The sequence below is a fragment of the Pinus tabuliformis genome, chromosome 5_1 (assembly GCF_031772625.1).
Source record: "Pinus tabuliformis cultivar Carrire ecotype Pingquan chromosome 5_1, CPIR1, whole genome shotgun sequence".
In the NCBI taxonomy this organism is placed as follows: Eukaryota; Viridiplantae; Streptophyta; class Pinopsida; order Pinales; family Pinaceae; genus Pinus; species Pinus tabuliformis.
The window spans coordinates 804,803,867-804,822,251 of record NC_142305.1 but is presented as its reverse complement, the minus strand read 5'-3'; the positions used below and the strand labels follow the sequence as shown (position 1 = coordinate 804,822,251).

Genomic DNA, 18,385 nt, shown 5'->3' with positions numbered 1-18,385 from the left:
AAATCGCTATTTTTTTCTTTTTTGTATTTATCGGGCGATATTATCATTGGATTTAAAAAACCGCGATTTTACGATAAAATCGCGATTTTACCGTGAGTACTGCAACACTGACAAAAATTATTGGAGAAGCGAGCAATTCACTCTGGGACCATTTTTACCACTTGGGTTTGGGATATTTTTCTTGGTTATTCTAGTTTCCTTGTGAGGAGGCTCCAGTTAATTTCTTGGAATTTTTTGAGCAATTTGGAGGCTCGAAACATCAATTCCATTCCAACCAGTAGTAGTAGAATTCACTGGGCCAACACAGAGACTTGGGGAGAGCAATTTCCAGCACTTGGGTAGCTCCTTTTTCACCTGGGACATGACTAGCTTGTTGTAGCAAGCCCAGGTTCCTCTTCTCATTTATATGTACCTTGTTTTCTCAGTTAATAAAATGGCTTAGCTCTTGGTACAATTTCTGGTGCAGTTTGTCATTATGTTGGTGTGTTAGTTTTATGGTTACATGTTTATGCTTTATTTGCTGTTATCACTTAATATTTCCCGTTAGGAATATTATAGAAGAGCTACAATTTAGTAGGAGATCAAGGGAGCTTGAGGAAGAAGAGATTCATCTATTTGTTAGCAACTCTGGAGGACGAATTTCATTAAAGAAATTATCTTGGTGAGGTCATTGTTGGAGAAGCCACATCTCTTTGAGGAGGTTGAGTTTCATACTGAGAATCACTCGTGAGTCCATGACCAAAGCTAGTCGTTCCACCAAATATCCATTACAAGCAAGTATAACATATTGGCAAGTCTTCGTTGGTGCTCATAGAAGTGTACAAGATAGTCTCCTTCTATCTTCCTCACATCAAGCACCTCCAAGTAGTACTAGGGTTTCCAACTACCAAAAATCCTAGTCTTTTTCTCTCATAAGAACTACTAGAACAAATGCTTCCTTTCCTCCTATATGGTTTATCCCAAATCCTAGCTTCCCTTGTCTTCTTAGGGAAAAACCCATACCCTAGTCTTCCCTCGAATTCCTTCAAGAGCCCTAGTGCTCAAGAGAAAGAGAGCATTTACAAATGAAGAATAATACATAAAGGTTAGTTCACTCTAACTCTCAGATCTCTAACACCAACATGTGATTATATAATTGAACAACATTAATGTAATGGGAAGGTTCTCTCGTCCCTTTATTTATATGAAAGGTGAAGGAGGCTAACAATACAGGTGGACCTAGCCCACAACAAGCAATGTAACAAACAAAGTTCATATACTCAGAGGAATGCTTTGATACCAATGTAACGAACAAACTTCAGAATACTTCGAAGACAAAGATATCCATTGTAGGACAAGTAATTGTACATTGAATATTATATAAACGAATTGATGAGATATTGTGAATGTTACAAATGAGGTCTGCTTATATACCTAGGCAAGTGCCTCTTCAATGAATAGTCATGTCTTTAAGACATGCCTTTTCATTACTAATGACTATTTAATTAACCTTATTATGATTATTATTGTTTACATTGATTTCTTATTTTTATATGAATTATATTCATGACATTGCCTTCCTCTTCAAAAATCTTTATCAATGCTTATTGATGAAAGGGCTTGATCCCTTTTTTTGTTTCGAATATCTTCTCGTCTCAGTGCTTTCATCTTCGTTGATACAACACGATATGATTATTTGAATGATAAATAATATTGTCGGATTGAGAATGAATCTGACCATCCTAGATTAATCTTATGTGGAATCTTTCAATCACTGGAAATTTGTAACGAATTGTTATCATAGGACTAGATTCTACAAACTTCAATACTCCTTGGAACATAAATATATTATTTTCGTTCTGAATGGTTCAAATATGTAGACTAACTTCGTTGTCTGCTCTTGTGATTCAGATGTCGATAACAAGTTCTTTAGGTTGGACTTTCCTTTATCATGTGTGTGGCAATTTCTTGATTTACTTTAGGCACTGTTGTTGTTGAGTTGGCTATTGAATCATCGCTTGGAATTTCCATTGTTTGAACTGCAACATCTGAATATGTTTTAACTTCTATTGGTTTCTCATCTTCTTGAGTTGTGATATTGATTGGCGCGATATTCATTCCTTTTTCTTCAACTTGGATGGTTACGTCTCAAGACTTCGATACGTCTTTTGTGTTGAGTTCTTCTAGTTTTTTTTTCAAGGATTTTTTGTCATTTTTAATTTTTTTAATTTGTGTCAATAATTTCTCGTTGTGGTCCTTGAGGCGAGTAACTTCTTCATTTTTGTCAGTAGCGATTTTGTCAACTTCTCTTTGCATATTTTGTATCACTTTTTTACTTTCTTGAGAAATTACTTTTGAGATATCTTGTATGTCTTCTGGTGTTACTAAATTCGGCTTCAATGTAACATCTTGTAGTGTTATTTTTTTTTTTGTATGAAAATGTCAAAAACTTATTTTTCATATTTAGGATGAAGGACCCTAGGTTTTCCATCTAGGGTGAACCCAAAATAATGTCACCTCGATCGTTCCATAGGGTTTGGATGGAGAATTGCGATGTAAATGTATAATCCCCAATGTTTAGTTGTAAATTGGTTATGTTATATTTTTTGTTGTTGAAATAGAGTAATTTTTCGATTATATTTGACTCGAGAATCACTAATTGGTTTGCGATTTTAGGTTTTATATAATTTTTATCTTTGGCCGGTGAGATAGCAATAACAACATATTTTCCTGCAATAGACCCTCTAATTCTAAATAGCACTGAAGCATAATTATGTGAGGTTTTCAGAAATCTTCCTTCTTTCAATTCCGAATTAGATGTCGTTTTGTTTGTTTAGACGAACTTAGGGTTTTAAAGGTACCCCTTTCTAATCCTTATAATTGTAATTTAATAATATATTTAACTTTTAATATAGGTATTATTTTTTATAATATTATAATAATTCCTTTCCCTTTTATAATTTGGTACTTCTTTATAATCTTTTTTATCCCTTTTTCCTTTTAATATTTTGTATGACATTCAATGCTCACTTATAACTTTTCTTTTTAATAATGAGTCCTTTGTATCCAATTCAATTTTTTTATTTTAGTTAACTTTTAATTGAATTTTATTTAGAGTTACCTTTAATTCCTTGTTAAGTCAAAAATTTCCTTCCCGACTTCCTTTGGATGTATAAATTGTTGATTTCTGGTAGCATTAGATGTGCTCTAAGTCTCAAATTTTGCAGAAAGGCTTAGGCATATGTATTCTAAAGAACCCAGAAAGCGTTTTGGGAAATTCCACCCAAAAACAGTTGTATTAAAATAATTAATTATTTTTAAAGGGACCCTAAGTCTAAACTTAGGAAAATAAAATAATTAAAGGATCGAAAAAGCTGCAAGAGACAGTAGTTCTAAGCAGCAGTGGGTCAAAGCCCAAGGAGGAGGAGAATGAAACCCTTGCATCTAAGGGGCAACAAGAGCAGCAGAGGCAGAAGAAGGACGTCTTGATGATCAAGTGCTTTAGGTGTGGTGAGATGGGTCACTACGCTACACAGTTTCCTCTCAGGAAGAAGGACAAAGATGAGAAGCACGATCTGAAGGCTGTGCTCATGAAGATCGAGGAGGAGTTCGCCATGACTGCCGAGATACCTTCGGGAGGGAGGTGGGCTGATTTGGAGCTGTAGATCAAAAGAGCTACAAATGGGCAGGATCCTTGAGGAGCCCACCTCTTGGATCAATTCCTTGCTACGGGAGCCCAGATCAGAAGTAGCAGGATGGACAATTGTTGGATGGTGCCAAGGAGTGTCGGAGAGACAGTTGCAGTGGCTAGGAGCGCCAGAGACTGAGCAATGCAGAGCAGAGTTGGCAGTAATGCAGATGACACAGAGCAATAGTCAGCAGCAGTGCAATAGATTCAAAGGGTCAGCGCAGAGACTAGCAACAATCAGGCTCCAACATTCACATGGTATCATACTAAGCACAGTTAGTTTAGTAATTTGGGATGTTTTTTCATTGTTGATGGAGTAGCAACAACAGTTTGCAGTGCAGAGGCAATTGGCAGTGACAATGCCAGCGACAACACGAACGCAAAAATTCTGAGGGAGTTGCACTACGGATGCAGTGTTGACAATGGCAGGGTCAGCAGCAGTACAGATGCAACATTTGTGCAACAATTGATGGATAGCATGTCAGACATCAAGAGTGCAAAGGAAGATGTTATGAAGTCAGTGTGATGCTTCAGATTGAAGGCATTGCTAGAGCACATTCCTCACTAAGAGGGAGTGTTGATTTCTGGTAGCATCGGATGTGCTCTAACTCTCAAATTTTGCAAAGAGGCTTAGGCACATGTATTCCAAAGAACCCAGAAAGCGTTTCGGGAGATTCCACCCAAAAACAATTGTATTAAAATAATTAATTATTTTTAAAGGGATCCTACGTCTAAATTTAGGAAAATAAAATAATTAAAGGGTATTAATATAAATTGTGGGTGTAACTTTTAGAAGAAGACGATGATCAAGCAAAATTGATCTTACTTCTTAGCCATTGATTAGCTCTAATCTGGGCTGTTGAATGTCAACGAGGAGATTATTTAAGGAGGCTTGAGGGTCACTTGGAAGACACACAGAGAGTGAGTTCAAAAGTTCGATTTTCTGAAGCAGAGCATTTGCCGTGAGAATTTTGATAGTGAGCTTGTGCAGTGAAGGGCAGAGATAGTATTTAGAAGAAGGAAGTTTTCCTTAGCCGGAGAGTACAAGCAAAGAGGGCAAAACGACGTCCAGAGAGAGGCAGACGCTAGCCCATGTAGAGTTGACGCAGTGGCAGCATAGGCCTTAGAGAGAGATCGAATTCCTGTTGAGGAAATCGAGTTTCAGAAGTCGGGAGCTAGGGTGTGAGACCGGTTGGCAAAGGTTCAGATTTTCCAGCCAGCAGAGGGTTCGGAGAAGGAGCAACGTGATACCTAGCAGGGGTGATGTAGAAACTGCGTGGGGCCTAAGTGGTTTTTCGCAGAGGCTACGCAGAGGGTACATAGAGGCTCCAATTCAGCGTGATCAGACTCAGATTCTCCCAGTGACAGGGTGAGAGCATTTCACCATTCGTTTTGTCCAGTGTCTCTCTGTATCAAATTGCTAGTTGAGTATCCAAGGAATTGTACTCAGATTTACTACTGCATAATAATAAAAACCCTCAGATCTGCTGCACCGGTTTTCCTGCATTGGGTTTTTCCAGGGACATTTGTCCAAAAAATATTGTGTCATTTGTGTTGTATCTTTCTCTATTGTTCTGTTCTTGTTTTGGGCATATTATATAATTGGTGTAGGCTACAGTGTATTAGCTTCGATATTTGCTATAGGAAGCAGTAAATAATTTGTTTCAGAAATTAACAAATAGGAGAAGTTTAATCAGTTGTTGCAGGAGGGATTCCGATTTACGGAATTTTCACATAAATAGGTAAGGATTTAAAACATTACACTCCTTAAATCGTGGTCCAATGCCTTTTTTTTGCCGTTCCAATATTAGGAGTGGTGTGCGTCAAGGAAATAGGAAATAACAATGGCAGATTTTTGGAGACTATATGGTTGTATTGGATAGAGAAATGACAATGGTGGATCGACAGTGGCCGCTGGAGAATGAACAACGACGGCTGGAGAATCTGGCGCAACAAAAGAATTAAGCTGTAATGTGTTTTAATGGGAAACTCTACACAAGTAGAGGTAGTGGTAGCAAAGGATGAGGCGGCTCGAGTTATGAACAACGATGCTCAAAATATCTTGATAAATGGTGAGTGCACTGTGGCAAGAGTCACAATGGAACTTCTTGTGGATGGTGGTGACACTTGTCTGAACAGTGGCGCGGCTACAGTTTGTCTGTTTTGCAGTTCCTGCAGATTCGTTTGGACAAGTCGCAGAGTCTACTCGGTGGTGGCAGTGGTCTTTTGCGCATGACAGTCGTGACTACAGTGTTGTGGGTGGCGATGAATTTGGCGTACACGACTGTTGTGGTGGCTGACTGGTCGGATGATGGCGTAGGCGGCTTCGTAAGTTGTTTATTTATTTATTTTTTAATATATATATTTTTTTAAATAATTTTTTTAAACTCGTTTTTTTAATAATTCTTTTTTTTTTTGTTAATTTAAATTTTATTTTTTTTTTTTTTTTCCTTTACAACCTCTTTTTAATTTTTTGTTGTTGGGATTATATTGATTTTTTTTTTGAAATATATATATATATATATATATATATATATATATATATATATATATATATCTATATATATATATATATATATATATTTTTTTTTTTTTAAAATGGCCAAAGGCCTAAATGGCGATATGGAGAAACTCCAAATTCTTGTAGCGAAATGCTTCAACGAATTTTGACGGTCAAAGACCTAGATCAGAGAACAAGGCTCTTGTGCAACGGTTGAGCTGCTAGAGGATCGAACGACTATGATACCAATGTAATGAACAAACTTCAGAATACTTTGGAGACAAAGACATCCATTGGAGGACAAGTAATTGGATATTGAATATTATATAAAAGAATTGATGAGATGATGTGAATGCTACAAATGAGGCCTGCTTATATACTTAGGTAGGTGCCTCTTCAATGAATGGTCATGTCTTTAAGACACACCTTTTCATTACTAATGACTATTTAATTAACCTTATTATGATTATTATTGTTTACATTAATTTATTATTTTTATATGAATTATATTCATAACAAGCAACCTAACTAAACAATAGATAGGCCCACATATGAAGCTCTCCAACTCCAAGTGAGATATGTCAAGCTTCAAGGTGTGTCTGTCGACCAAGCAAGGGTTTCAAGGTGAGTGTTCCACAAGAAGTGTCTAACACTCCTCCAAAGGATTCCAATGCTGCCTCCTAAGCCATGTGTACTTTCAGGTCCACCACACCTACATGATCACTCCTGAACCCAAGCATCCTCAAGCACAAGTCTCCATGTAAGCAACCAAGTTTCTTATGCTACCTAGGGTTCAATGCCATCACTAAGATGTCCAATGCTCATCCTCTAAGCAAGCAACCAAACTCTTCAAGTGCATACCATGGAGAAAAGCACCATGCCACATAGGTTTCCAACCTTTGAAGGAAGCACTGCACATAAATATCAAGACAAGGCATAGCAATCCATGAGTAATCTATCTTCAATGTGTATGTCGATCATGGTACAACCAAGATCAACACACCATGCGCCCCACATCACATGTAGCACCCTCAAGCATAGTGTAAAAACTTCTAGAATAATCTTGGAAGATCAAGTCAAGGCATATCAATTTATGAGTAAGCTATATCCAATGTGTATGTCCATCATGGTACAACCAAGGGTAATCAACAAACCGTGTGCCCCACAACACATTAAGCACCCTTAAGTATAGCATGAATACTTTTAAAGTAACGTTGGAAGCCAACAGTTTGACAATGGTTTACCATGGCAACTAGAGTTTGGAAAGAATCCTAACTATCAACACATCAATGCCAACTTGCAAAAAGCCTAGGGTCAAACTTTGATAGATATAGAGGCCTAGAACAATGTGTGTGTTGGCTGCATTTGAACGTGGGCCCGCAATAACGTGGAGATGGGGTTCATAGCTCCTCATAGATTGAAAAACACATTTACCTTTAACAAAAAAAAATTGATAAAGTGCTATCATAGCAATAATTTGCCATAAGTTCATACTTGTTTAGGTGTGTTAAAAGTACATATATACACACAAATACACTCACACATATAAATCACTCACTTTTCCACAAAGGGTCCTTCTGTGCACTTGTGGTTGGCTTTTGAACCCTCCTCTATGTGTTGGTTTTCAGAATGCCATAACTCTGTATTTATCTCCAGAAAGAGTAGTGCTTAAAAAGAATAAGTAGCTAGATGCACCCTACTACTGGGTATAGCTAAAGCTTCTTAATTATATATTGTTGACTAAAGAATTAATTTATTAAAGGTTTTTAATAAAAGTATGTATAATAAAAAATGCAAAGAATTGTACATAAAGACTTCTAATAATACTGTTGAAGTACTATCATGGCACTTAATTTTTAAGGGACGTTATGTGTGTTTGTGTACAACATGATTCATACTTCATTATTTTTGCATGGAATGGTGCGGATACTTAAAAATAAAATATTGGAAGAATTCATGAGCTTTTTCTCCTTTAAATATAATTATTTGACTTAATGTATATTTATAGTTTTAGACGTTCACAGAAAGATGTATGTGTTGTTCGGTATTGGAAGCAACTATTTTGCGCAGGTCGTACTTGTATTTTAGATATTATTATTTGAATCAGCATTCCTCGACATTCACAGTTGATGGACTTTTCTAATTACAACCTCTGGTTTCATGACGTTATTACTTGTTAAATGACAGTGTGGTTAATGCAAACATTCAAGCTATTACATGTTAATGATCTTGTTTAAATCACACTGGCATTCTTATGTGTATATCTACAGTTTCTTTTAGTCTCTTCATTTAATCTCATTACTTTCTGCTGCGGATAAACAAAAAATCAGACAATAAGGTTTTTTCAAGGTGGTTCGTCTGATTTTTCCAAGATTAAGTATTATAAATTTCTTTTTCTTTTGGAATTGTCCTCAAAACATTTTAGAAATTTAAATTCCACTCTAATTATCTTCTTTTATATATATCTTGTAAGGTAGCAGATGGACCTATTGGAGTTGGGTTAGGACAATATCCTGCACTTGACATAATATTCCTGAGATTGCAACATACAAAGGTGACAGAGCAAGCTGTGCATTGGTTGTCATGTGAGTTGTTTCTTGAAATGCTGCTTTCAAAGTACTTGTTTCCTGATATTTTGCTCTCAATGAAATTGCTGAGAGGATGCCTATCTCTTATCTAGATCTTTAAATTCTTTGCAGTGCAATGACTCAGATTCATGCTTTTTTCGATGTTGGATTGTTGTTTGCATGCTAAAATTATTGTCTCAGTATTTGTGGGTTTTGAGTTATGTCACACGGTTCAGGTTCGAATTCGAGTTCGACAACGATTAAGTTCGATTTGAATTCGAATTTTCCAATGAGGTTCGACATTAAGTTCGACTATATATATTTTTCAATATATATATGACATAAAATAATAAAAAATCAAAATCAATCAATAAAGCTATATGAGTAGCAGTGAGCACCCACGAGCCACAAATCACGACCACTATTCACTTAATGCTCCAGGCGATCGGGACAAGCAGCATCTAGAAATTGAATTCAGGAAATTGCAGACAATACAACACACAACGGCAACACTGAGCACAATAGAGCGAGTACACTCAAACTGAAGTTGGCTTGTGAAAATATATCAACAACCATGGTAAATAAAGCCAAACCAGTGGCCACCATTGGAAACTAAGTGGCAGTAAGCGAAACAAGAGAAAACCATGTGCTGCCCATGGTTGAAGTTGGCTTGTGAAAATATATCGACAACCATGGTAAATAAAGCCAAACTAGTGGCCACCATGGGAAACTAAGTGGCGGTAAGTGAAACAAGAGAAAACCATGTGCTGCCCATGGTTTTTCTCATAAACCTTAAAACAACTGACAAAAGAAACTTGAACTCAACCTCGAACGACAAAAAGGTTCGTCTTCAGGTTCGAATTCGTTGAGGTTTGAATTCATTGAGGTTCGAATTTGAGGTTTGGCCATCAGGTTCGCCGAACCTGAACGAATTTGATTTTTTTTTTTGGTTCGCCTAATTTCGAACCTCAAGGTTCAAATTCGGCGAACCCTGTGACATAGGTTTTGAGAAATGTGGACAAATGGTTTTTGTCTTTCAATGCCACTCAATTAGCAAAGTGTTATTAGAATATAATGGAACTGATGGCAACTTGTTTTAAGTCATTAGTAGCACCCTTGTTCAGAAAACAACTTTCTTTTTGCCTTCTTTGGGTCCACCTATGTTAGTAGTTCTTGAGTGAAAGTCAGCTTCAGCCTTTTCAACATTTGGTGCTTCTAATCGTGGACTTGAGTTACCTTATTCTAGTTCATAATTTCTCCTTGAGGTGGTGGCTTGTTTTGTATAACTCTGCTAATAATAGCTTTTCCAGCAATTAAAAGTAACTCATATTTATAAAATAAATTGCGCTAAGTACAACAATCAATACCATACATTGGAGTTGAATATTTACTAAAATTTTAGCCTAGAACCATTGCTTATTTGTATAATACCACATAACTGTGTTTTACTGGTATCTGTTCCATTTCAGTGTTTGCATGCATGATGCACTTGATTGTTTGGATGGAATTGTTACCCACCACTTGTGGGTAGTGTCCATAGGAGAAATTTTTTCGCCTCGATGGTCCTTAGCCGGCAACCAACAGCCCCTTGCAGCCAGCAAATAGCTTGATGTACCACTATCTCTGCTACCTGAGCTAGCCATATGCTCCCTCGCCCATCTGTCATGATCGTATGTTTGAAGGTGGGCCTTCCAACCCCGAAGGTATGGCTTTTCATTGTGTAGTTGGGCATTTTTGTTTACTTATTATGGACACTTTTGGACATGGATTAGTGGGGGGGTTCAATGGAAAGAGTGGGCTTGGTTTGTACTCGTGTCTTCTTTGTCCAATTTGATGGTTAACCTTGCATTCTAGTCTCGTGGGATCTCCTTTATTGGCTACTAGCTTTAGGGGTGACCCTACATGGGAAACCCCGATTTTGGTTGAGTGGTTCCACTTCTTGACACCATACACATTGTTGCACGTATTTTATCACAAGTCCAAGGAAGCAATGGTTCAAATTTTTTCCAAGATCAAAATCATCAGCCAACTATCTGTCACATCATTGTAAACCCAATTTCTGCAAATTGTAATGTGTAATATTCCTAGGGAATTTTTACAGTCAAAGCAAACATAGACATAAAACCATGAAAATCAAATACATGAGTCAGACCATGAAATTTCACCAAAATCTGCGCTGTTGAGCCTTTCTATTATAATAAGAAGAGGGTACAATGAGGTGCTGGAAAGAGTGCACCTGGGCTTGCTGAAGGCAAGTTAGCTAAGCCCAAATGAACAATGAGAAATCCCTCTTAAATCTATTGCTGCTTTCTCCTGGCTCTGCGCTAAAACTACCTAGATAGTAGAAATATGTTGTTGGCTGCAAAGAACTGCATCTAGGGCCTCCTCGGGTGCTCAGAAAATTCCGAGAAATTAACCTCGAGCTCTCCATCAATAACCCACAAAAACCCATGAAGGAATTGGCCAAATGTTGACCTTGAAATTTCGACCCAATTTTCCCCTAGCTCCTCTAGTTGCTAGCCGAGTTGGGACCCCTGTTTGACTGCTCAAATCTGCCAAGAAAATTCTGCCAAATTAATCTTGGCCTTTCCTCAATAATCCCAGAAAAACCTAGAAAGGGTTTGTCCTAGTTTTGACGCTCCAAAATTGACCCCCAATTGCCTGGCCCTCCTCCACATCAAGATGTAACCTGTAGCAAATGTTGTGTTTGCTGCTCCACCAAAATGCTGGAAAAGCCCCCACAACACTTCCCCGGACTCCACCTCAAGTTTCAACCCCAATCACAACTCACTCCTCCACCTCCCAGAGTGCTCCCACCAAGAACTACGCAATACCTGCGCTGTTGTAGCTGCTCCTCTCTCAGAAAATCGACCCTCCTGCTAGTAGTGCGAAAAGGCAAGGTGAAACTCCCTCCTTGGGTTGGCACTCGAAGTCCACCGAAGCAAGGGTTGAGATCTCTGCTCGGAGACACTCGTGTGCTAAACAACACTGCAGACTTGGTTTCAGCTCAAGCGTGCTATGTCAAAGACACAATATTTGAATAGTTGAATGAATGACCAAAATGAGTGCCTCTTGCTCTATTTATCAAAGAGCCTCTAGGATGCCCATGTGGGCCCAACTTGACTTCCCCCCACAAACTTCGCTCCAATGAGAGTGTACTCGACATGTGAGACATAATTCTCCATGGGGTGGCCCCCACACTCCACTAGAGCCGCAATATTTCCCTTCCTTCCTAATGTTTGGGCCCCCACTTAACCCCAAAATTCATGTGGGACCTTTGAACTCACATCTCCTGAGTGCAAACATGAAATAAGACAAAATTGGGGAAGATGGTTATCTCCCTTAGCAATATTGCTAAGCGGGAATATCACAGTCCTCCCCGCCAAAACGTTGCTTGTCCTCAAGCAACTGCCGCATGCTGATCTAATTACCACTGCGAGCAATATCGGGGTCCCAATTATGCCATTGAGCCACTCCCGATCCTAGTGTTGACCTGTCATAAAGGAGTCCCAATGGGCCATCGCTCTCAATTCCTGTTGCCTACCATTGAGTAGTGTCAATGACTGCCAAAACCCATATGTGCCAATCATCCTGCCATACTAGTGCAGTGCCCCAAGTCATCAACGAATCTCTAGGGGGCAAACTACTCTCCGTGCAACTGAAACCCAATGGAAGACTTGTACGATCTTCCCTTGTAGAAACTAGCACATCCTTGAATGTGGCTGAACTGCCAAGCCTTGAGAGGCCGAGATCCTATGCTAATTGCAAAAGGAAACTGCCATGATGACGCTGCGACTCTCTAGTCATAACCGGCGGTGCAACATGCTCATACTAGCCACTGTGCGCAGACTGTACCCTCCTCCCTTGAGGCCTAGTGGCGAAAAACCTTTGAGAGCCAAGCTTATCCTGTCCGGGCATCTTCATGATGCCACTGTCTACACCTCTACTGCCAATCTCGACCTTGAGCAACAACATCATAAGTTTGCCTCACCATGCAGTGGAGGTCTCGGTGATCCCCCATGTGTCAAGCCCAAGGTGAACTGGATCACCCTCTGACATGACCCTGCTCATCACCAGGGAAGTGATCCACCCGCCAACCAGAACTCTGGATCCCCCAACCATACTGGGATCTCATAACTCCCACTCCTCGCGAATGTCGCTGCGTAGCACTGCTACCTGCTAGAACCCATCTTGCCCTCATCTCTGATCCCTGTATGTATCGCATGGGTGGACCCCATGTATCAGGAGTTTGCCGCGTGCAAGCCAACTTGCTCTGCTCCTGCCAAACCATGCAACGAAGTCTGCTATCCCAACTCCTGACTATACATCTAGACACTGCTCGGAGTATGGGTGCCCTCTGTGAAAATTCCTATAATGGAATCCCTACTGCAACAAACCAATGTTACTTCTCCTACTTGATTAAATCATACAAGTTATTTACTGTCTTCTATAGTAAATTTCGAAGTAAATACATCTGCAGCCTTCACTTAATTAATATATTTGCGGAAACAAAATACTGAGCAAGAAAGAATAATGCAACACATAGGACACAACTATTTTTGGACAAATAGTCCCCGGAAAAACCCAATGCAGGAAAACTGGTGCAACAACTCTGAGGGTTTATTATTATGCAGGAGAAATTCTAAGTACAATTCTAGGATGCTCAACTAGCAATCCGTTACAGAGAGAATACTAAACAAAAGACTGGTGAAATGATCTTACCCTATCATTGGAGAATCAGTGACTGATCCTTTAGCTCTGGAGGCTCTGTGTGGCTTCTGCGCAGAATTGCGTTACCTTGGGAAACTTCTGTGTCACCCATCCTGGGTATTACGCTGCCTCTTTTCTCTGGATCCTCTGCTGGCTGAGAAATCGACATTTCGACCTCCCAGACTCACACCCTGGCTTCCAGCAACTGAACTTCGAATTCCCTCAGCAGAAACTCGACTTCCCCTCGCTGACTGCGCTGCCTCTGCATCAGCATTGCGTAGGCCAGCGTCAACCTTCCTCTGGACGTCTTTCTGTTCTCTCTCTGCCTTGTACTCCAGAGATTCCTTTTCCTGGATTTTCACTCCCCCTCTGCTGCAATATCTCCTCAATCGATTTTCCTCTTGAGAACTTCTCACCTCAGAAAATCGATTTTCTCAATCTCTCTGTGTATTTTCAAACTGACCCTCAAGCCCCTTCTTATATCTTCTTGTTGGACAACCAACGACCTAGATTGAAATATAATCAAAGGCTTAGATTGTTTTGACTTGATCCATGACTTTTTCTAGAAGTTACCCATTAATATTTAAATTTTCCTAAGTTTAGACTTAGGAACCCCATTAAAAATGTTAATTATTTTAATAAAATCACTTTTGGGTGGAATTTCCTAAAACGCTTTCTGGGTTCTTTGGAATACTTGTGCCCAAGCCCCCCCACAAAATTTGACCCTCTTGTAGACAAAGTCACTGCCCCTCGGGCTCCTGTGACACCTCGGATTGTCTCGCTCAAATTGCATCATGCAATTCCCTCGCAATCGACTCCCCCTGTGTGAGCCCAGGAGTGGAACCTATGCTACTCCACCATAAACCAAGCCGTCCCTAAGCCTGCATCCGTCAGCTCGTGCCTCCACCAAACGTCTCAACTAGAGAGTCATGGGTGGGTAGGTCCCCAAGGCTAGGATCAAGAATCTGCTGGGGTACTGAAGAATAACCCTATGGGTGCCCTGTGAAAATGTGGAGACCCAAATCCCTACTGCAACAAACTGAGATTATTTCTCTTGGATCTCTTACTGCCTCCTATGCAATGTATCCCCGGATCAGGAAACTCTGTAACCGGAAAACTATCCCTGCCCCTCACTGCAAGAAATCTCCTTGATGACCTCTCCGGCAACTGCTGCGTTGCTCTCTTGAGAAAATCGATCTTTGATCTCTCACTTAATGTGTCTTCCAAATGCCCATCTAGGTCCTTATAATCTTCTCATTGAGTAATCAACGACCCATATTAAATTCTAATCAATGGCTCAGATCATATTGACTCGATCTTCGTCTTTTTCTAGAAGATTCACAACCAGTTTTATTAATGCCCTTTAATTATTTTAGTTTCTTAAGTTTGGACTTAGGCATCCATTAAAAACAATTAATTATCTTCATAAAACAATCTTCGGGTGGAATTTCCCAAAACGATTTCTGGGTATTCTAGAATACATGTGCCCTAGCTTCCCTGCAAATTTTGAGGCTTAGAGCACATCCGATGCTACCAGAAATCAACACTCCCTCTTAGTGAGGGATGTGCTCTAGTAATGCAACCTGCTGAAGCATCACCCTGACTCTATATGATCTCCCTTTGTGCTGCTGATGTTGGACATCACTGCCCACCAACTACTGCACAAATGCTGCATCTGTGTTGCTGTTGACTCTGCATGCTGCTGCCAACTGCATCTGCACTGCAACTCTGCTGCTGTTGCAATAGAAAAACATCCAAAATACTGAACCAAAGGTGTTCAACGTGATGCATCTGTTGCTGGAGTTCTGACTGCTGCTAGTCTCTGCGCTGACCCTCTGAAGTTTCTGCGTTTCTCCTGACTCTATACTGTGCCAACTGCACTGCTGCCAACTTTGCTCTACGCTGCTTAGTTTCTGGCACTCCTAGCCACTGCAACTATCACTCCGACATTCCTCTGCACCAACTGACACTGGTCCATCCTGCTACTTCTGATATGGGCTCCCGTAGCAAGGTATTGATCCATGAGGTGGACTCCTCAATGGACCCTGCCCATCTGCAGTTCTTTCGAACTACAATACTAGATCACCCCACCTCTCCCCTAGAGGTATCTTGGCAATTGTGGCAAACTTCTCCTCCTCGATCCTTGCAGTTGTAGCCTGCGGATCATGTTTCTCGTCCTTGTCCTTCTTCTTGAGAGGACACTGCGTAGCGTAGTGAAAAAATCACCACTCCAGAAATATTTGATCTTAGAAACATCCTTCTTCTTCCTCCGCTGCTCCTGATGCCCTGTTGATGCAGGGGCTGCATTCTCTTCCTCCTCCTTAGGCTTTGTCCCACTGTTGCTGCTGCCATCAAGTTTACACTTGACTATGTCTCGCCTCATCTCTTCCTGTTGAAGAGCAGTCCACATTCCTTCCCAAGCAGGGAATTTCTCTCTGCTTAGGATACTCTAGACAAACACTTGCCATTCTTCTGAAACTGAATTTAGGACCAACCTCACCATCTCTATAGGTTGAGGTGTTGATCCTATAACTGCCAACTGATCTCAGACTTCTTGAAGCTTTGATAGGAACAGATCAATGTGTTCTTCTTTCTCCATCCTAGATGATCTCAGCTTCTCCTCCAAGTACATCTTCTGCTGCTCAAAAGATCCTTGATATAGCGTAGCCAAGGCATCCCACATCTCTTTGGCCATCCCTTTGCCAACAATGTGACATACAACGTGATCCCTCACTCCATCGAGGATCAACCGCTTGGCCTTCGCCATCTCAGCCTTGTACTTTTTGAGTGGATCTGCATCACCGGGTACAACTACCACACTATTGACATACATCTTGAGATCATGCTCATCTAGAAGGCATGTGATCTTGGCCTTCCAGATCGCATAGTTGGATGCTCCATCCAACTGATCTTGATCTCTTAGCCCGTTAGATGCCATCTTTGCCAACAAAAAGTTGAACTACTTCCTCTCCTCTACATAGCTGCTAGGATAGCCTACGCACTCCCTGCAGGAGTTAGTAGATATGCTCCTCGCTACTGCTGCTCAACAACTGAGAAATATAATTCCTTGGCTCAGAATTCATTGAGGAAGAAATTCCCTCAAAAAGTGTCTTCTTCCTTCTTCTGACGCTTTTCTAACCCAACAAACGCTGCAGAAAACTGTGTCCCACCTGAAGACTGCTCTACGCTGAATGTGTTGTTGCGCTACTCCCTCTGCCACTGGCAAATCACGAACTGGAAACCTTACCTCTCTCTCAACTCACTCAGAGAGAGATTTTCCTTGAGAACCTTGCCCTCTTGGCTTGAACTGTGTAATCCCTCTGCGGATTTGAGTTGATGCCTACACAGCACTTCGATCTCCCTCCTCTTCAATGCTGGGCTCTTCCGGTCTGCTCTCTTGCTTCACTTGCGCTCTGATACCATGTGAAAATGTGGAGACCCAAATCCCTATTGCAGAAAACTGATATTACTTCTCCTACTTGTTAATTCATGCAAGTTATTCATTGTGTTACACTGTAAATATTGAAGTAAATACGACTGCAGCCTTAACTAATTAAATTATATGCGGAAACAAGAACTAGGCAAGAAGAAATAACCACACACACAATTGACACCGTTGTTTTTGGGCAAATGTCCCCAGAAAAACCCAATGCAGGAAAACCAGTGCAACAGCTGAGGGTTTGTATTATTATGCCGTAGTTTCTGAATACAATCTTTGGATGCGTTATTGTCTATCCAATACAAAGAATCTAATTGGCAGAGAAATTAGTGAGAAATACCTCACACTATTACTAAAGATTCAATACTGATCCAGGCTCTGTATGGCAAGCCCCACACTGCCTCTGCGTTAGCCTACGCAGTTTAGCGTCACAATTACTAGGCTCAGTGTCACCCTTCTGGCTGGTCGATTTGACTCTGGAACTTCGACTCTCTACCCTTCCAGTCTCACACCTCGACTTCTGGCTTTAGAACTTGACTCTCCAGCAAATTTCAAATATCCTCTCAGGCTCTGCCCTGCCTCAGTGTGGCTCTACGCTGCCCAACGTGGCTCTACGCTACCTCTTCTGGATCTCTCTTTGACTCCTATGCAATGTATCCCCGGATCGGGAAACTCTCCAACTGGAAAACTATCCCTGCCCCTCACTGCAAGAAATCTCCTCGATGACCTCTCCGGCAACTACTGCGTTGTGTTGATTTCTGGTAGCATCGGATGTGCTCTAAGCCTCAAAATTTGTAGGGAGGCTAGGACACATGTATTCCAGAATACCCGAAAATCATTTTACAAATTCCACCCGTAGATAGTTTTATTAAAATAATTAATTATTTTTAATGGGCGCCTAAGTTTAAACTTAGGAAATTAAAATAATTAAAGGGTATAAATTAAACTGAGGGTGAAACTTCTAGTAGTAGACGACGATCAAGTCAATATGATCTGAGCTATTGATTAGAATCTAATCTGGGTCGCTGATTACTCAACTGGAGGATTATAAGAAGGACTTCGATGGGCATTTGGAAAATACATCGGAGAGAGATCAAGAGATCGAATTTCTCAGAGAGGGCAGCGCAAGTAGTTGCTAGAGAGAAGATCGAAGTGATTTCTTGTAGTGAGGAGCAGGATAGTTCCAGGGGGAGATTTCCTGATCTAGGAATACATTGCATAGGAGGTGTTGACCACTACGTGTGAACAACCCATAACAGTACATCCCATTTTTTTCGCAAAGGGGATAGTGCCTGATCAATGTGTTCGTGCTGTCTAGCTATCATCATCAGCTTGATCATCATCTTATAATGTAAACCCATTCTGCATGTGTATAATAGAAATAATCTGAGCAGATCCATGTCGTGTATGTAATTACCTAGGTAAACCTACTTTTCTAGTGACGATCTCCATTCCTGGAGGTTTTTTGTCTCACCGATCCATTTTTAGATGGTCGGTAGAGT

At 40.4% G+C, this 18,385-nt stretch overlaps 1 protein-coding gene across 5 annotated transcripts in view; it reads left to right on the top strand.

The window, feature by feature from the left end:
* The window catches only part of LOC149167379 (uncharacterized), a 332,408-nt gene that overhangs the window by 197,399 nt on the left and 116,624 nt on the right, over window positions 1-18,385 (top strand). For 4 of the 5 annotated variants that reach the window (XM_089432961.1, XM_089432962.1, XM_089432959.1 and 1 more), the window contains one exon: window positions 8,645-8,752. In XM_089432961.1, coding sequence (XP_089289087.1) covers window positions 8,645-8,752 — 108 coding nt within the window. The remainder of the gene's footprint in view (window positions 1-8,644; window positions 8,753-18,385) is intronic. The other variant, XM_089432960.1, reaches the window with a different exon arrangement.